The 21,415-nt window shown below is 39.4% G+C and overlaps 1 protein-coding gene across 1 annotated transcript in view; it reads right to left on the bottom strand.

The window, feature by feature from the left end:
- Trim33 (tripartite motif containing 33) overlaps positions 1-21,153 on the bottom strand; it is a 71,783-nt gene extending 50,630 nt beyond the window's left edge. Inside the window, 2 exon segments of the mRNA XM_034500397.2 lie at positions 20,462-20,837; positions 20,839-21,153. Of these exon segments, the coding sequence (XP_034356288.1) occupies positions 20,462-20,837; positions 20,839-21,030 (568 nt within the window). The 5' untranslated portion in view covers positions 21,031-21,153.
- Positions 21,154-21,415: the final 262 nt, after the last annotated feature.

Here is a 21,415-nt window from a genome sequence, read left to right as displayed (position 1 = left end):
ATGTCAGTATTTACACATCTAAGAGAATTCTAAGATGCAAAAAACACCTTCCAATATTTCAAACTGAAGTATATAAACATATAACAGAAACAAAATACTTTTCTATTTATCATTTATAATTAACTTCACATCACTGTAATTTACTTTTAAATATGTACTATATTTAATATCAGTTCTTTGCCTGACCTAACAATCTTTCTATTCAGCACTAGCTTTTTCTTCTGATATCTTTAAGTAGTCATTAACTGTTGGGGACCGCTCTGCCAGATGTTGGAAACCACACTGCCAAAATCTTAGGGGCCAAAATTGTTAGAGCCCACACTGCCCCAAGCTTTGGGGGCTAAATTGTCCCGGTTCGTACTGCTGCTCCAGTCCGAGGGTCAGGGTTCAGCAAGAGAGAGAGGGTAGATGTGAAGAATGGAGACCAGAAAGAGTGTGATTTAGTCCCGTTTATTCTCAAGCCTCTCTTCTTCTCTTTCCAAGTTTCTTGTTTCCAGTCCAAGTCCCAAGTCTCGAGTTCCTAGTCCCTAGTTACTAGTCCCTAGTGCCTCCAAGTTCCAAGTTTCCAGTTCCTTCTTCTGTCTGCCTTTTATAGTCTGACTTCTCAAGTCACGCCTTAAGTCACACACACCCAAGGGAAAATCCTGGGTATATAAAACAAGATGTTATCAGAGTGTGCTCAGCTGTTGTAGGCTGTTGAAAACAAGTCTCTTGTCAGGGTATATGGCTCAAGATGGCTACAAGGATGATAGCAGCCTTCTGTCAGCTCCCCACAATTAACATCTTTTAATAATAAATAAGCCTCCCCCCTCAGAAAATATGTGAAGATTAAAAAAAACATGTATTTTCAGTTGAAGGAAGAAACTGCCATAATTAACATATATGGCCCCCAATTGCTCAGTGAGAGGCCAGTCCAGGTGATAAGAGTGTCTTATACATTAAATTGTAGGAAATCTGAATTAAATAATCCAGGTAAGGACTGGAATATAGCTCAGGGAAAAGCATTCCCTCTAGGCTTCTAAGTCCTTTGTTCAATCGCCTACCCTACAAAGTAGCAAAAGGAAGAGGTTAAGAGCAAAAAGAATATGGAAAACTGGAGGTGAGAAGTGTTAAAAACTGTGACAAAATAATTGGCAACAAAGTAAAAGGACAGAATAGCCATGAGAGGCCAAATAAACAAATATTACTTGATATAAATGAAATTGGATAGGGCTGGAGAGATGGCTTGGTCATTAAGAGCACTGGCTGTTCTTCCAGAGGACCTGGATTCAATTCCCAGCATCAACATGACAGGTCACAACTATCCAGAATTCTAGTTTCAGAAGATCTAATGCCCTCTCTGACCTCTGAATGCACTGTATACATATGGTACCCAGACATTTATATAGACAAACACCTTTACATATAAGATAAATTTTAATAAAAGAAAAAATTAGTGTATGTAATACAGAAAATAATTTATGAACTAGCTTAATCTCTAAAATAATACCATATAGTAGCATGTTTATATTATGTTCATAAATATCCAGCAAACTTCCACAAGTCAGTTTTAGCACTATGCATAAAAATATTGAATTGTATTTATGTGGTCATATGTGCAAACACAATCATATTAAACCCAATTCTGGTATCAGTCAATGAAATATATCTAGAGATATAGATACTATAGTCAATAATTATTAATATCTTATTTTCATATATTCCTAAAGATCTATGTCTTCACATTAAAATTTTTAAATCTTATGTAATCAGAAACCAATGAGTCAATCTGCCATCAAATATAGCAATATATAAGGTACTCAAAAGTTTTTCAGCATGGCAGAAAACTGTATAAAAAAGTAACATACTTTTCAAATAGATAATTATAGCCTGTTAGCTATATGCAAGTTTTAAAAGTAAAGTAGAACCAATAAAAGATTATTCCAAACACTATGACTCTCACATATTGGGAGGCACAAAACTAATTCCTACAACTTGTACTGACCTGAAGCATGCCATGGTATAGCTGGCAAGATGACTCAGCAGTTATGAGCACTGGCTGCTATTCCAGAGGACCCAGGTCAATTCCCAGCACCCATATATAGCTCACAACTGTCTAGTTGCCACAACTGCTGTTCACTGACTCCTTTAAGAGATCATTTAAATTCTACACTAAGAGACTCAGTCAGTTATGAAAAGATCAAAAGGTGTATTCTTATCCCATTTGTACTAGCTGAGCAGAAAACAGGGAGGATCTATTATTATTGGGAATAAGACATTTAATTTGAAAATGTAGTCAATAAAGGGCAAATGGAACAAAGGGTATCATGTCTACTATGGTTTGCTGGCTAACCGCCATGACCAATAACTACAAAGTCATGCACCAGCTTGATCCTGTAAAGAGTCACACTCAAAAATAAGTAAAGAATCCTATTAAGGAGATTCAGTAACTTGAAGAAAACCAAGCTAAACAATCTGAGCAGACTGAGACATGGAGACATAATGAGGAGAGGAAGAAGAAGATGAAAGAAGAGATCTGAGTTTAAAAATATGGAGGAGGGAGAGAGAAGGAGGCAGAAAGGAAGAGGAGGAGGAGACTGCAGTAGTGGCAGTAGCAGCAATAAGAATTCTTCGAAAATTTCAATTAAAAGGAAAAGGCTCTGCAAGAATGAAATAAATGCGATGTGGAAGATATTAAAACACAACAACAACAGAAGCAAATTATCCAGGGAGGTCAGATTACAAATATAACCACAAAAGACTCAAAAGCAAAGAACACCACCAGAAAAATTAAACATCATGTAATTAAGAAAACAAAGTAAAGAAACAATCTTCAGGATGGGAAAAATATCTTCAAATTAATCATCTGACCCAGGAATTAATTCAGAATATATAAGTCAAACAACAGCAAACACCAGTAGTAGCTGTAATCCAAACTAAAAATGGACACATAAAGGATGAGAATGAAGCTCAGTAACAGAGCACTAGTCTAGCATGCAATCAGATCACAACAAATGAAATGGAAATGTAATCTGGATACTTCTCAAAATACACAGATGGTCAACAACTATATAAAAATTGTTCAAGGACTGGTAAGATGGCTCAGAATGTAAAGCTACTTGCCAGCAAGCCCAAAGGCCTGAATTCAATTCCCATGATCCACCCACAGGATAGAAGAAAACCAACTGCCCAAAAGTCATCTTCTATCTTCTGTCATCTACATTTGTGTAGACACACACACACACACAAAATATAATGGAAAATTTACATCATTGATAACAAAAAAAATACAAACCAACACCACCACAATGAGTTATGATCTTACTCCAGCTATTATCAAAAAGACAGACTATAAATGCTGTTGGGGAAGCAAAAGAGAAACGCTTATGCACTGTTGATGAGAATGTACAATTAGCACAGCAATTATACAAAACAGTATGGAGGCTCTTAAAAACTAAAATAACACATCCTTTTAATTTAGCTATCCCATTCTTGCATATATAGCTCAAGGAAATGAAATCAGGATGCTCTAAAGATATCTGAATTCCCCATCTACTGCAGCACTAGTAACCCAACGTATGAAATGAAACAAGGTGTCTGCCGGGCAGTGGTGGTGCACGAGTTTAATCCCAGCACTAGGGAGACAGAGGCAGGCGGATTTCTGAGTTCAAGGACAGCCTAGTCTACAGAGTGAGTTCCAGGATAGCCAGGGCTACACAGAGAAACCCTTTCCTGAAAAAAAACAAAACAACAACAACAAAAAAAACCAAACAAACAAACAAAAAACAACAACAAGGTGTCCTTCATGCACACAGAAACAGCAGGAAACATTATTTATCTGTGGTGGTTTAAATAGGTTATGCCCCTTCTGCCCCCAAGACTTGAGTTTAAATGATTGGTTCAAAGGGAGGGGCACCATTAGGAGGTGTGGCCTTGTTGGAGCAAGTATGTCATTGTACAGTCAGTCAGGCCTTGAGGTCTCATAGAAGCTCAAGCTATGCCCAGTCTGACATTCTCTATCTGCTACCTACAGATCCAGACACAGAGCTTTGAGGTACTTCTCCAGTACCTTATCTGCCTGCACACTGCAATGCTCCCCACCTTGATGATAATGGACTAAACCTCTGAAATTATAAGCCAGCCCCAATTGAATGTTTTTTTTTGTGAGAGTTGTCTGGCCATTTCTCAAAATGTCACTCTACTTTTAGTAAAATTTTAAAAGGACTAAGCTTATAAAACAAAGATTAAATGTTTTGTTCCCTGTTAAATTTCATCAGGCTTTTAACAGAACTGGAGTTCACTTAAATTTCTGTTTAAGGGCTGGAAATAAATCTGAGATTAAAAGCAAGTACCGTCCTTACAGAGGACCAGAGTTTGGTTCCCGACACCCATGTTAGGCAGCTTATAACTGATTCTAACTAAAGTTCCAGAGAGATATAACACCTCTTGCCTCTGAGGAAACCAGCACACATGTACAAATACACACACATAATAAATGCTTAAATTTTTGCTTAGGCTAAGATCTGTGTACATGTGCATGCACACAGGAGCAGTGTCCAAAAGTGTGCATGCATGTGAAGTTGAGCTTGCTTATGTATGGATGTCTTCCTTAATCTTCCTTCATCATTTTCTACCTTTTGTTTATGAGACAGTGTCTCTCACTGAACCTAAACATACCTACTTTCAGTAACAAAGGACAGCTGAGATCAAAATCACTAGTAAGTGATGTCTTCAGAGAAAACTTTTTAAAGATGGTCTCATACATAGCCCAATCTGGCCTAGAACTGTCAATCCTTCTGCCCCAGCCATGTGTTGTATATGGAATCTCAAGTATGTCTGTCACCACATTCAGCTTAAAGTTTCTATAAATTTTCCACATCAATAAAAGCATCAATAAAAACAAATTAAAAGTTACAAATACTTTATCTAGAACAAACATTAAGAAACTAGATGAGGAACTGGAGAAAATGCTCAGCTGTTAAGTGTCTACTGCACTTGCAGGGCTTAGTTCCCAGCACCCATGAGTGGCTCACAACCACCTCTAACTCCAGCCCTAGGAAATCTGACATCTCTGGCCTCCATGTACACTCATGTGCCTATATCCATACACAGACACACATACATACACATTAATTTAAAAAAACAAAAACAAATCTTTATGTCAGGAGGCAGAAGTGGGCTGATCTCTGTAAGTTCCAAGCTAGTCAGTGATACAATGTGAGACTTTGTCTCAAGAAAAAGAAACTAGCCAAAACACTATATAAAATCATACTAAATCATAAAATCTTAAATAAAAATTAAATCTTAAAAATGTCTTAAGTAACTCACATGAAAGCAGCAAAGAAAGACGCGTACCACATGTAGAATATTTAAGCTGTGACACATCAATAATCATCTTAAATATAGCTATATACTGGAAATACCACCTAATGCAAATTAAAAAAAAGACTGACTGGAAAAAATAAAAACTAAGGTCTATGACACTTAAACCATGACGCACTCCCCAACCTCTTCTCAGAAAGCAATATTCCAGGTGAACATAGACAAAAAGACATTGTCCACCAATGTCAGGTCAAGGACTACAATATCCTCCACAGGAAGGACCAGTCACAAGCATTTCTCATCCTGCCTGTGTTTGAATTTAAACTCCAAAGCTAAGACAGTGTAGCCAGATCTGGAACCTCCGATTCTTTCCCCAACTTCCAGTGCAAAGACTCTGCCCCAAGCACTGCAGACAAAAAGATGCTGAGGCAGCTCACTCGTAGGACAGGACAAAGAACTTGTTCTATGAAAGTCAGTCCAATAGCTATGGCTCCCTCTACTCAACATCTTGTTCATGTCATCAAGAATTAAGACACTACTATTCCCATCTAGCACTCCAAAGCAGAAGCTCAAGAATCCGCTCAGACGGCTGAGATGACTCAGTGGGTAAAGCACTTGCTGCACAAATATGAGAACCTGTATTAGAATCCCCAGAGCACATGGTAAAACAGGTGTGCAATATAATCACAGTGCTACTACATCAAGATGTAAGTCGAAGACAGAAGAATCCCTGCAAGTCCAGCTAAGATCACATACTCAGTGGGAAAACAAAGAAACTGTCACAAAAAGGTGGAAGGCAAAGATGAATGTCCAAGGTTATCCTGTGTGAGTGCAGACACACACAGGTGGAGGCTATGAATCTGCTCAGGGAAAAGGAAGTCATAAGAACAAAGAACTATCAAGCTCTTCACCCCAAAACTGACTTGATTTGGAACAGAACAAAGTAAGTAAGTAAGTAAATAAATAAATAAATAAATAAATCCTAAGAGGACTTTTAAAAACAGGAAATTTTGGTGGCAAACAGATGAAAATGGCAATACCATAGAACAAATGAAATCAGAGTTGACACAACAGGCCATTAAAAAGCACTCTTCTTCTGGGGTCAGAACAAATCTCTAAGATTAACCTCAAACATGCATTGGGGGTGGGAAATAGGGGTAAGGCACATCAACGGATGGAACACAAGGACTGACAGAGCTACCTAGCTACAACAGTGCCCCCACACACACACACACACCAGTTGCTATATATAAGCCTAACTGCTAGCTGTGACAACAGACAGAAATCAGTCATATTGAACCTGCTAAAACCCCTACCTCTCATGAAAACCACAAAAAACAATGCCTTCTAAAAGTAGACATCAGGTTTCACAATCCAGAATATACACTGCTAAAATGATTCCCTTAAATTACTAGGCAAAAACCAGTAAATAACCACTGAAAGTGCTAGAAGTAAGGATAATCAATATCTGAATTAGGTGGTAGGGACAGGAGTGTAGCTCAATTGTTAGACACTTGCCTGTCATGCATCAAGTATATACATGATCTTGCATCAAGTGAACTGTAATCCCTGTATTTAAGAGGTGAGGTGCGATGATCAAAAGTTCAAGGTTATTCTTGGCTACATACCAAGTTGGAAGGGAGCTGGGACATGAGACTCTATCTCAAATAAATAAATAAATAAATAAATAAATAAATAAATGCAGGTAGCAATGTTAGAAGAGGAACATATGATACATGAGAAATACGATAAACCAAAATGGCAGGTATAAATCCAACTCCACCAATAATAGCATTAAGTGTGAATGGATAAAGAATCCAACCAATAAGTAGACATTGGTACTCAGTGGTAGCAACACAAACACGGCCCTCAAGTCTCAGAAACAAAAACAAAATAAAAATAACATTAGACTAAAAACAAGAACAAGATCTAATTATATATATTGTAAATGAAAAGACAGTTTACACTCAAATATATAAATACATTCAAAATAGAAGAGTGGGAAAAGATGTCATCACATAAACAGAGTCTAGAGAGATATAGCTCAGTTGTTAAGAGCTGGCTGATTTTCTAGAGGACCTGAGTTTGAGTCCCAGCACCAACAAGGCAGTTCACAACTCTCTATAACTGGAGAGGTTATATTAAGATAGAAATAATAATGACCCTCTAAAGATGGTCTCAGAATCTGTTACAAAGTAAAAATCAATACACTCATTTTAATTGTATTTGATGCAGTAAGCAGTGTTGAGGGGAGTGGGGAGGTGAGGCTCATGGGTCTTAATTAAACTTGATGCTATATCTCTCTTGCCTGTATAAACTACATAAAATTTGATGTCTCTGCTAAGTTTCACTAGGTTTTACCATTTCCATTCATGCCTCTCAAGACCAGATAAATATCTTTGCCACTAATCTGCTAGTTAGTGGTTTTCCATTTTGATGACCATATCTACACCATCACATAGACACCATGAATTGGAGAAGATATTTTCCTTTTGCTTTCCTAGTTGTCTGTCTGATGGCCAATAGTGCTGCACTAATTTTGTGGTTCTTTCCTCTGTACTGGCCATTCCATCCTCCACTCCAGGTCTAAAGGCTGCTGCTTCCCATTACTTTTGGTTCCATAAGTGGTTGATGAACCATCAGTAAACCATTCGTTAACCAAATGTTGTGACCATTCTTTTTGTTTGTTTGTTTGTTTTTTGTTTTGTTTTTCAAGATAGGGTTTCTCTGTTAGCCTTGGCTGTCCTGGAACTCACTCTGTAGACCAGGCTGGCCTCGAACTCAGAAATCCGCCTGCCTCTGCCTCCCAAATACTGGGATTAAAGGCGTGTTATGACCATTCTGTCCATTCGTCCCCACAGTTCAGTAAGTACCTCTTTTGGGGGAAGGAGGAGTGGTTTTGGGATGGAGACTATAGGCAAGTGAACTATTTCCTCAGTGCAGGAAGACACAGACCCCTTCACTACGACTTCCTAGTCACAAAGAAGTTCATATAGGAACCAGTTTCACTGTAATACCTTTCCTTCCATGGCTAAGTCTGAGAAGTAATCTGCCTTCAAACAGATCAATCCATATTATAAAGGGTGCCTTTATGACCATAGGGTGGTTGGCAATGACTGAATATAAGGTTGTCCATGCCTTGTAAAATGTCCAGATTTGTTTCTCAAAGAGAGAATATTTACTCTCCATATGAGAAGTGTTTGCGATAAAAGCCAACAGGCAAGTCAGTGGACTCCTTTTTGTTTTATGAAGAGTCCCCAGTTGCGAATTCACCAATAAATATGACATCCATAATAATTAGAGTATCATTTGGTTCAATACTGATCAGACTAATATGCATGGAGATGAGGTTACTGGTAGTTAAAAAAGATGTTCTTTGTTCCTGTCCCCATTGGAAAGTAACTGCCTCTCTAGTAATCCTGAAGAGGGTTTTTATAATAATACATAAATATAGTATGTGATTTCTCTAGTGTGCAAACATACCAATTAGGAGCTGTATCTGAGTTTTGTCCCTGAGTGGTGGTGTATGCCACCACTTTGTTCATGATAACTCTAGAATTTAGAAAGTAATTAATTTATACAGATTCACTGGGATTAAAGGCATGGGCTACCAACACCTTGCTGAAATATTTTATCTTAGCTTCAAATCACTCCAACTCTTAAAGATTTAAAAAACAAGTCTGAACTGTAATACCCTTTGAATTTACTTAAAACAATTTAAATCTCTTAACTGTGTCTTTAATACCAAAGAACAAAAATTTCCTTTTTATTTAAGAAAACTCAAAAGCTGATGTTCAAGATGGCATGGGCCACGTGGCTAGCTACAGTCTAACATTCTAACATGGAACATTCTAAAACGTGGTTTAAGAAAACCTATTTTTCATTTTACGAAAGTGTGCCTTGGTAAATTTTCAGTCAAAAATATTTTTTATTTTTGTTTTTTTCACGACTGATCAAATGAAAGCCATTTGTCAATCCTTATAAATTAGTTTGGACTGAATAACCAAGCTGTCTACCACCTCTCCTTATTTAGGAGGTCTCCCCTGTTCAAATCTAATCTTTATCAATTTTGATGGTACCCACAACTTCTCCTGTGGAAACAAAGACAAAACCTCTTCTCCAATATAACATACGTCCGGGTTTTTCGTTCTGAGGTTAACACATCTTTAAAAGATACAGGCCAACGTAATTCAACAGTTTTTTTCTACTATCCAATGTCTCTCTACAACTGTTGTCCCTTTCTCATTAGCATTTAAAAATTTTTAAAGTCAATATAGCACTATGTAATCTATCTCTGGGGGGTCTTTATTATCCCTTTCTGTTTATTAAGCACTTCTTTTAAATTACAATTAGATCTTTCTATAACTGCTTGTCTTTGCAGGATTGTGTTGTATACCTGTAATATCCTATATGTTATAATATGTTCATTTTACTGAAGACATATGCTGGAGCATTCTTGGTCTTAATTTGTACAGGTATCCCATAATAGCCATACATCTAAAAAATACTTAATTACAAATTCACCCTTTTCAGAACTTTAAGCAGCTGCCCATTGAAATACTGAATGTATATCTATGATACCGTTCACATACTTTAGTTTTCCAAACTTTGCAAAATGAAACACATCCATTTGCCAAACTTCATTTCTTTAAGTACCTTTTGGGTTACTTCCTGAAGGTAATGAAGTTTGGTTATACCAAGAACAAGTAGGACATTACCTTTTAATTTCCTGGTTGCCAAGTGACAGAAAAATCTTTCTTCAAATGTTTACTGGAGTTTCTTACAAAATTCTGAAGCTTCTAGACCATTTCCTATTAATAGCTGATCAATTTCATCATCACCTTGTACTATGGGCCTGGGAGACCTGTATGAGATCTGATGTGTTATATACAATAGATGATTTCTATTTCTGAATACTTGTAGTTGAATAAAAAGTAAAGTTAATTCTGAATCATCCAGAGTAAGTTCAGCAGTTTCAATATGTAAAACAACTCTTTCTGCATATTGAAAGTCAGTAACTATATTAAGAGATTTAAGAAAATCTAGTACTATTGTAAGAATGGCATACAACTCTAAATGAATCATAAGGGCTTTGAGCACTGGCTGTTATTCCAGAGAAACTGGGTTCAATACCCATCACCCACATGGCAGTTCACTATGTCTGCAATTTTAGTCCATGGGATCCAACACTCTTCTCAATTTCAGGCTAGATTTCCTCATTACTCCCTATATCTTATATGTTAGTATCTCCAACATAAGAGACATTTTTAAGTATGATTTTATCAATCTATCTCAGTGGCCTTGTTAGTTTGGAAAAAAAAAAGTGAGGGGGCTTACATTGAGACTTGATTTTTCTTCTTCCATAAGAGAGAAATGAATGAATAAATAGGGAGAGATGGCTCACTGACATACTCAAAGCCCTAGGTTTGATTCTTAGCACCAGAAAAGTAATAACATTGCCCCTTTGAGATCTTTATAAACAAATAAGGTAACATTAAATTCTTATGCATTAGGACTGATCATTTCTTTGTTTTGACAGAAGATCTTGCTACATATAAGCCAAGCTGGCTTTGAATTCCAAATCCCAAGTGCTAGTATAGACAGCATTAACATATCTGGCTTGAACTTGGGTTATTTTACAAAGTAGTAGTCTAAACAAATTCATGGAAAGTATTCAAATATTTCAATGATAGTCTACAGCTAATTTTTCCTGCCATTATTAATTCAAATAATTTATCTTGAAAGTATACAATACTAAGTGAGAGACAAATGAGAAAACAATTGGATAGATGTTAAGAACAACCTGAGTTGCAACTGAAACGATAAGGACCAAAATGTATCATATATAATATGCATATGAGAAAAAGAGATCACCTCCAAGCCAACATTACAGGCAGAAGCAGCAAATCTCAGTCACAATTAATCTCTACTTTTTAAGATTTATTTATTTTAGTTACATGAGTATACTGTAGTTGTCTTCAGACACACCAGAAGAGAGCAGCGGATCCCATTACAGATGGTTGAGTCACTATGTGGTTGCTGGGAATTAAACTCAGGACCTCTGGAAGGGCAGACAGTGCTCTTAACCACTGAGCCATCTCTCCAACCCTAATCTCTACTTTTGAACATTTCAATGACTTTTTGATTTACTGTTACAAAATATCTCATACCATCTTTTAAATAATTTGAGTATTATCATCTCAGCAAGGTTCAAAAGGCTCAAGGTTTATTCCATACATCTTTTATAATATGCTTCACAATACATGACGGTACTATTGAGTGGAAAACAGAAAATGTAACATACAGAACACTGAAATGCAGTGCTTTTGTTACTTTTGATTCTTCAGACTTACAAGTACAAGCACAATGAAATGATTCTAAGCACCTCACCCTCATAACTACTGTTTTCCACATAAAAATGGGTACATGTTTTCAATGAAATTTACCCTGTACACTAGTACTTATTATATGAGGCTTGTTTCTAAAAAATATGTTGTATAGTTTGGATATTAGCATTCTATTAATAGACCACAAGTGAGTAAAAAGCCAAATTCCAGCCATTTTTTGTATTATTTCAAGTAAGATTCTGAATGATCTCTTTCAAATCCTATGTAACCTGAAACCTGACTAGTAACAGCTACCTACTGCCTCCCACCAAATCCATATAAGGGGACATGGTATCAGATGGCACAGCAAATGTTTTAAGCTTTGAGACAATATCAAGGATATGAGAAGCATTCACAAAAGAAAACTAGTTTCTATAATTTTTATTGACAAAAATTTAAAAATGAATTAATCTAGTAAAATTTAATGCTCTACTAGTAAGAATAGAAATGTTTTTAGAAGAATTTTGAAACATTTTGCTTAACTGAAGATTTAATATAATTCCCACATCTATAGGGCTTTCCTTGCTTGGTTTAGAAATAAGACACTCAAAATTTTACCTTGTTCATAGAGTAATTTTCACTTTTTAGTTGTAAGAAATTCTGCTGTGACTCAGGCCAGGTCAGTAAAAACACATAACTATTTCCTTATACTTTGGAACTTTGATTCTTGAAGGAAAGTTGTGCTGTGAGAACATTCTTATAATCCTTTGAAGGTGGCCCATAAAGCAAAAAAGTAGGTTTTCTACCATATGAGTGAGCAACTACTGCATCTTCTAGCCTAATCCATTTTAGATTATTATAGCCCAGTATTCTGACTATATAACCTCTTTGGAGGAACTGAGCCAAATCTCCTAAATTCTTGGGGCACTTTAGAGGTTGCTTTTGAGAGACATGGTCTTATATGGCTCACGCTGTCCTAGGATTTGCTTTGTATTTGATAATATTGAACACCTGATCTTGTTGTCACTAACCAACCAAGTACTGAGATTGCAGGCATAATGCCACCACAGCACAGCTGGCTCCTCTTCTGTTTTTTTTGTGTTTTTTTTTCTTTTTCCCCTGTTTCTTTTCTTTTCTTTTTCCTTTCCAGCCCCTGGAATTCTATGTGATCACAATTCTGCCCTCCTCCTCCTCTTCTTTTCCCTTTTTCTTCCCATCCCCAAACCTGAGCACTGTACTCCAGCCTCATTTTCTCTCTTCACTAAATGGCCACTCTGCTCTATGTATGTGACTTGTTGCCCGTTTGTTTGGTGTGGTGATTTAAATGAGAAATGTTCCTCTTAGGCTCTGATATTGAACACCTGGTTGCCAGCTGGTAGTATTGTTTTAGGAAGTCATTTTTAATTGTGTTCTCTTGGTCATAGCGATCAGCCCTGAGAAGTAGTAGACACAAACAAAAAGAACAAGACTGCTACTTAAAAGAATGGTTACCACAGCAAAATATATACGCTCAAATTAACCAATTTATATATTCAACAAAAGAAAATGTACAGAATCCATTGAGAATTCTTGCAAAAACAAATATAAGCAGTCGGAAGAAAAACAAAAAACATACAATAGAAGGAACATAAATCATGTATCATATACATGCACTCAAAAGTTATTACTAGAGCTGTGGTGTAGTTCAGCAGTAGGGAATTTGTAAACATAACATGTAAAGGTCCTGGTGTCCATCACATTATGGTGTATATGTGTGTGGAGGGGTGTTCATAAGTACGATGTAGTACACACTTTTTCATCACTAAGCCACAGACCTTATGGATTCCTCTACAAAGGATGCATCTGTGTTCACTCTTGCAGTTCTTTCTCACTATCCCTTGGGTCTAATGACTAGGAACAGAAGAGCAGTTTGTGACTCACAGAAGAGACAGAGGCTAATTTATCCATCACCCTGAGCCTAATCACCGAACTTGGCACTAGGAAAATACAATGATGACAAAAATTATAACCATAAAACAAAATTAGTAAGTAATGGTGAACTATTTTTTTTAAAAGGCCAACTTTGGGTAAGAAAACATTTTATTTTTACATTCTGTTAGGGGCAGACTGATGGATACATCTAATCTAAAGACTTCACATGAATTATTCTATTACCTCCTACCTTTCTCACTGTCCCAATGACTGTAAATTATCATTTTCTTATTGTCCTTTAAGGAACCAGGATTTATTTTAGTTTCAGAATCTTGAGTTCTTAAAAAATGCAAAGCACTTTTGCCTACATTATAACTATTTATACATACAGTATTAAATTTTTTTAAATATTTATCAATTCATTTTAAAAAATCTTCATATTCTAGTGAATGGGAAGATGGCTCAATAGATAAAATACTTTCTATTCAAGCATGAGGACTAGAGTTCAGACCCCCAAAATTCATGTTTTAAAAAACCAGGGCAGTACAGTACTGAGCAGGATAGCTTACATCTTTAATCCAAGCACTTGGGAAGCAGAGAGCAGAAGCAAAGGCAGATGGATCTCTATGACTGCAAGGCAGCCTGGTCTATACAGAAAGATCCAAGCCAGCCAGAGAGATGACACTCACTGTCTCATTAAAAAAAAAAAAAGTGGGGAATGCCTGACTCCTGCCAGTAATCTCAACACTTGAGTGTCAGAGACAGGAGAACCACTAGCCAGATTGGCTGTTAGTGGAAAGCTCCAGGATCAGCAAGAGACCCTGCCTCTGTAAAGTGGTATATTCAAGGAAAACACCCAACATAAATTTCAGGCTTCCACAGGCAGGCATACACATAAACATATATTTGCACATACAAGTACCCATACATACAAATACACATACCACACATATAACAAAAAAAAAAGAAGTAATCTAGATTTATAACACAGTGGTAAAGCATGTGCATGGGCTGCTACAGGCCATGATCATTATCTAACACCACAGTACACAACACAGACACACACACACACACACACACACACACACACACACACACACACACACACACACACACACACACACACGGCATTGTGCTACCTACATACGTTACTTTCAATCTCTTTAGTGTCTGCTTTAGTAGAAATTGGCCTGATAAATGCTTCTGCATTTAATCTGAGTTGTCTAGTCAAGGTTCCACTAGGCTGAAATCAGGCTGGCCCTAAACTTGTAGACTTAAGCAGTCTACCAGGTTTTCTAGTAGCAAGGACTTCAGAAATGCAACAGCAAGCCAAACTCATTTAATCTGTCTTTAATTTTTTTAATCTTTAAAGCACATAAAACCTGACCTCATGTTGTGTAGTAGTGGTACACACTTGGAAAGCAGAGGCAGACAGATCTCTGTGAGTTCAAGGCCAGCCTGGTCTACAAAGCAAGTTCCAGGACAGCCAAGGCTACAGAAAGAAAACTTGTCTCAAAAAAAAAGCAAAAACAAAAAACAAAACAAAAGTAACCTCATATAACTACATACTGAAAAGGGAAGATTACATTTAGTAGTCTTTTTAACCAATTATAGAAAAAAATGACAATCTTTGATATAACAGAGAAAGGTTAAAATGTGGACTCCTACTTCTACCTCATCATCTACATATTTAGCCTATTATACTTTGGATCTCTTTTCTTTAGTCAGTTGGATAATACTCATTTAGTGAGTTGTACAGCTCTTCCAAACGCTGACATTTTATTACTCAGTATAAATACACAGACACACATACATACACATACATACATACATACACACACACACACACACACACACACAGCACACACATATATATTATCAGAAAAGGATTAAAAGACTGAAAACTGTCAGGCTCACAGCAACAGATACCCTTTTTTCCAAAATTCCAATTTTCATCTAAAAGCTCAATTTTTATCCTTGGCAAACATATACTGCAATTTGTTTTCATAGAAGTGACAGGCTCAATTCATTCATTCTTGAGATAATGACTGCCAAACATTCATGCCTGAAACATCGTCTGTCAAGTCTTTCAATTAAAATATTATTTTTCCATTTAAAAAAGTAGTTAACTCAGAACTCTTAACAAAGTGGCAGTAAAAATACAATAACTTAGGGTGGGTAGGAGATACAGCTCATTAGTAAGGCATAAAACCACCATCTTATGCTATGGGGCCAACTTAGCCATTATTGCTCTTTTACTATCACTGTGTTAGCACAGTAAATAAAGCAAATAAGGTAGCAGCTTAGTTACTTAAAAAAAAAAAAAAGTTTTAATCCTGCAAATCATGAAAGGGTCTTAGAGATAACTGCATTCACATTCTTCAGACCACTGTTGGGAGCCGATTTTTAGCAGAAAGCAGCTAGATCATCTTTGCAGCCATCTGGAACCATATACCCCAATAGAGACTTGTTTTTCAACAGCTGAGCACACTCTGACAAACATCTTGTTTATCCCACATAGCTTGTTTTGCTGTTTAGTGACCCTAGCTGCATGGTGAACGTGGTAAAATGTCTTTACCTGTGTTCTCCTGCTTGCACTTATAAATACCCAGGACTTACTTGTAGTAGAGGGTATAGGAGGTGTGGATATAGTGAATGGGAGACAGTAAAGGAGACTTGACTACAGATCCTCTGGCTTGTCTCTATTCTTCACGTCTCTTGCCCCTCCATCCCCACTCTCTCTCTTGACCAGAGCACTTAGCCCCAAAGCATGGGGCACAACGGGTCTGCAACACAGTAACTGCCAAGCCAGGCAGAGTACTGATCTCAACAGACCACCTCTTAAGAACTGCTGTTTAGCCAAGCAAGGTGGTCCCTGGCTCAAGGTACCAATTTCTCAAGAAACTGAACCAGAAGGATTAATTACTTGAGCCCAGAGACCAGGAGTTCAAGGATAGTCTGGACATAGCAGCAAGATGGTATCTTGAGAAAAGATCAAAAGTTCAAAGTTATACTCAATTCTATACTGAGTTCAAGACTTGGCTATAAGACACTGTCTCATAAAATTAATATTAAAAAAGTTAAAGTAGGTTGAAGAAATGGCTCAACTATTATGAGTATGTACACTTCTTCCAGAGGACCTGAATACAATTCCCAACACCCACATCAGGTAGCTCATAACTGCCTATAATTCCATTTCCAGGGGTTCAGAGGCCTTAGGCCTCTGCAGTCATCTACACTTATATGCACATACCTACACACAGATACATACCCATAATTAAAAATAAGTATCTTAAAACAATAATATATAAGTGCCCACCTAGGTAAGCCACACAGAAGCTAGAATTGCCATACAGTGTATATACTCCAGGGACATAAATCCCAAGGTTAACTCACACAAAAGACATGCCCCCTGAAAATACAAAAAGGTACAGTGCTCCTAACCCAGGCCATCTTTCCAGTCACTCTAGAGCAGTGGTTCTCAACCATGGATGGTGACCCCTTTGGCAAACCTCTATCTTCAAAAATATTTACGATTTATAACAGTAGCAAAATTAGTTATGAAATAGCAACAAAAATTATTTTAGGGGGCTGGAGAGATGGCTCAGAAGTTAAAAGCACTGACTACTCTTCCAGAGGACCCTGGTTCAATTCTTAGCACCCACATAGCTCACAACTGTCTACAACTAAGTTCCAGTTTAAATAAATCATTTTAAAAACAGTAATTTTATGGCTGGGGTCACCACAACATGAGTATTAAATTAGGGTCACAGAATTAGGGAGGTTGAGAACCACTGCTCTAGATGATTCTTATTTGTTCAAAAGCCATTTATTGAAAACATATTCTACCAATACTCTAATAGGAAATAGAGATGAGCAAGTAAAAAATTAAATTTCAACCGTGCTATGAAATGCAAAGGGTGCCTGGCGGTGGTGGGGCACGCCTTTAATCCCAGCACTTGGGAGGCAGAGGCAGGCAGATTTCTAAGTTCGAGGCCAGCCTGGTCTACAGAGTGAGTTCCAGGACAGCCAGGGCTACACAGAGAAACCCTATCTCAAAGAAAAAGAAAGAAAGGAAGGAAGGAAGGAAGAAAGGAAGGAAGGAAGGAAGGAAGGAAGGAAGGAAGGAAGGAAGGAAAGAAGGAAGGGAGGGAGGGCGGGCGGGCAAAGGATACATATAAAAACTACTTACTACTAACAAAATATCTTCTAGACTGCCTAACTACAAATGTGGCTGACTCCATACTCAATTTGTTTTAGATACTCTTCAAAAAGCACCATTACTTAGAAATGATTGTGTTTATTCCTTCCCACTTATTTTAGTTCAAAAACAAAAGGGAAGAGAACTGAGGGAATTTATAGATTCCTGCACAAATTTCAAAGAGCCAATTTTGTAACCTCAGTCTCTCAGCTAATCAGTCTGATACATCTGCATCTTCAGTTCCCACTTAATGTAGCCCCTAACACAGGCTTTCACAGAAACACTGAATCTCGTGTCTTATTATGCTTCCACAGAAGTCATCCTCTTTAAACCTATTATTTAGTATCTCCATCAAATAAATTCACTTTTTAGTGTATTTGTTGTTGTTATGTGAAGACAGAGATTCTTTGTGTATGCAAATCAGGTCAGCCTTAAACTCAACAGCAATCCTCATGACTCAGCCTAAGTGGTGGGATTATAGGTATATGCCACCATACCCAACTCAGAACTTTATTCTTGGTTGAGCTGTGGTGGTTCATGCCTTTAATCCCAACACTCAGGAGTTCAAGGCCAGCCTGGTCTACAGAAGGAGTTTCAGGACAGCCATGGCTACACTGTGAGAAACTGTCTCTAAAAACAAAACAAAACAAAAAAAAGGAATTTTATTCTTAACATTCTTGCCTGTATGTACAAAATGCAATCATATCCTTCTTCCATCACTAATACCTGATTCTGTGCCTGAAATTCTTCATTTAAATAGAAAATACAACCCACAAAAAAAAAAAAAAAAAAAAAGACCATAGATTCATCTAACAATGGTGATCTCCTCCACCTCCATTTTTATGGCCACTTACACTCAGTTACTGGTAATAAACTGCCTAACACTTTGTTAGTAACTACCATGTACCAGTCACTTTATATTTTCTGTCACTTCATATTCTCAACCCTATAGTGTACTACCTCTGTCCCTCTTCTACAAATGAGGAAAAGATAAATTATTATGAAATAATTTATCCATCCAAATAATAAGTAGGAAATGGACCTAGGGAAAAGCTCAAATTCAGCATTTCTCAAAAAGCTAACACCTACCCTAATATCAAATGTGCCCTTGTGTAACATCTAGTATCGGTCTTTACTACCCATTCCACACAATTTCTTACCTAGAATTGCCAAGGTTCTCCTAAATGGTCTTTCCACCTGCAGTCTTGCCTCTCCTCATTCCTCCAAATGCCCTAAGTCATTTTTTTCTATATCAAAATCTGATTATTTTTCCTCTTGATATAAAAACTCTTCAGGAGTTGAGGCTAGTTCAACTGACCATGAAATCCCCAATTCCATAACCAGCACTGCATATATCCAGGAGTTGTGGCGGATGAATGGCTGTACTCCCTGAACTTAGGAGGCAGAAGCAATGGGATCAAAAGTTCAAGGTCATCCTAGACTCAACACAGTTTCAGGACAGCCTAAGATAAACGAGACCCTTGAGGAAGGCCCTCTGGCCTACAGGATCAATCCCAACCAACCCTTTACAACAGTCCACGAGCCCTTCCCTGAAGTTCTAAAATTCAAAAACTTTGAAATTTAAACCTTTTAGCAAGTTTGTCATAAAGCCTGACTATTAATTGTAGGATGTTATCTACTCCATTAATATATTTATTCAATTTCTCTATAGAAACACTTTCATAATGAGCATGTAGTACCCTGTTAAGAGTACTACACAAGAGATCTTTCTAGGAAATAGAAAAATCCAATGTGGCATCTCAAATCCAAAACACATCTAACTAAACCTAACAGTTTCAGAAACTGGAAGGATGGACTTCCTTAACTGTTTAGCCAATTAATCCAATCTAACTTCCACCAGTCACCTTCCATATCTTTTGGTTAAGAGTTGTAGGAAGTGTCCAGTGCTGGGATATTATCCACCCCTGCGAAGTGATCACTCGTCAAGAATCATGAACCAGGATTTCCTTTCCCAGAAGCTCTCCAGGCCTTCCCTCCAATATACCACAACCATGGTACCCACCTCTATTGCTTCAGGTTACACAGGATTCCACTATTAGACTGAATGAGATCCTCACTGAGCATTTTATTCAGTCCTAGCACAGTGCCCTAAACACATGTGCTATTAATACATAACAAATGAAATAACCTAAGCCCAACTCTCCCTAAGAGTCTTCCCTTCCAAGTTCTGCTCTTCATCCTCGAATCCCAGATTTCCCCTAATCATGCAGGCCTCTCACAACTATTATCACTTACCAAGCTCCTCATCGCAATGTCATCGTGGTGCCTTCTTTTATTTAGCCCAATGACTCCAATGTCTCTTATTACCATTTAATCGGTAGTTCTTTCTTCTAACAGAACAGGCCAATTTCCCCGATCCAAAGCAATCCATCTCAAACCCTAGCTAACAACTCTCTGTCGGACCAGGCCTTTCCACCCAAAAACACTTCTCACGGAGGGTTCGGTAAGACTCTTTTCTGTCTGTTAGTCCACCCTCTGCAGAAGCGCCTCAAACCTCCCTCCCAGCATCCCCTCCCCCAGCCCCTCGCTGCCGGTACCCCTCCCTTCTGCCTCCCAGTATCTCCGGCGGTGCAGCTTCTCTGGTAACCGTCCCCCGGGCCGTGGCTTTCATCTCGGAGACCTCTCTGCACTGCACCGTCCGAGCACCTCCAGCACCCCAACCCGCGTCACCAGACTCTCCCGGGTGCGGCCTGCTGCTCACCTTGCTGGACGTCACCGTTGCTGCCCCCAGGGATGGGCACGCTGAGCTGGCGCTCCGGCTCCGGCAGACAGCGCAGGCAGAAGGAGTGCAGGCAGGGGAGCAGCTTGGGCTCCGCCTCACGCCGGCTCTGCAAGCTCTGCTGACACACCGCGCAGGTGTCCAGAAGCGAGGCTGGTGGTCCGAGAGGCGGCCCCGACGAGGGACCAGGAGCCGGGGCCGGAGCCGGAGCCGGGGCCGGGGCCGGGGCCGGGGCCGGGGCCGGAGCAGCAGCTGGAGCCGGCGTCGATGCCGCGCCCCCGGGGACCGCGGAGCCCACTGAGGCCGCGGGGACCAAGGCGGCCGGGGCCGAGCTTGAGGAGGCCGCGGCCACCCCCCCCGTCGTCGGGCCCAGCCGCACCGCCCTCCGCGCCAGCCCTGCCGCCTTCCTCCTCCTCCTCCTCCACCAGCACCGCGGCGAGAGGCGGCTCCGCCTCCTGCGCCGTGGGCCCGGCGGCCCCGGCGGTTACCGGCGCGCTACCGCTGCCCCCGCCGCCGCTCTCTGCCTCACCGCCGCCTTTGTTTTCCGCCATGTTTTCCTCTTTGAACCCGCCGGACCGCCCCGCGCCGCCCGCCGCTCGCGCCGCCGCCGCCGCCCCCAGCCTCAGCCGCAGCCACAGCAAGAGCGGCCGCCGAGAACGAGCGAAGTAGCGAGCGAGCGAACACACGAGAGCGCGCGCGCACGCGGCGCCCCCACCCTCGCGTCGCGGGGCGGGAGTAGTGGGTGCGCGCACGTACGCACCGACGTCCTCCGGAGGTAGGCGGGAATTCCGGCCACGCGCGCACGCGGAACAGACCGCGATGCTGCTGCGCGCCTCGGTGTGGTCTGTTGCTACAGAGCCGGAGTTGTGTAGCTCGGTAGGAGCTGGTGGAACCGGGTCTCTGTGACGTGGAATGGGCTGCTAGCGCGAAGCCGCG

Source organism: Arvicanthis niloticus, chromosome 4 (assembly GCF_011762505.2).
Source record: "Arvicanthis niloticus isolate mArvNil1 chromosome 4, mArvNil1.pat.X, whole genome shotgun sequence".
In the NCBI taxonomy this organism is placed as follows: Eukaryota; Metazoa; Chordata; class Mammalia; order Rodentia; family Muridae; genus Arvicanthis; species Arvicanthis niloticus.
This window is presented reverse-complemented; position numbering and strand designations above follow the sequence as displayed.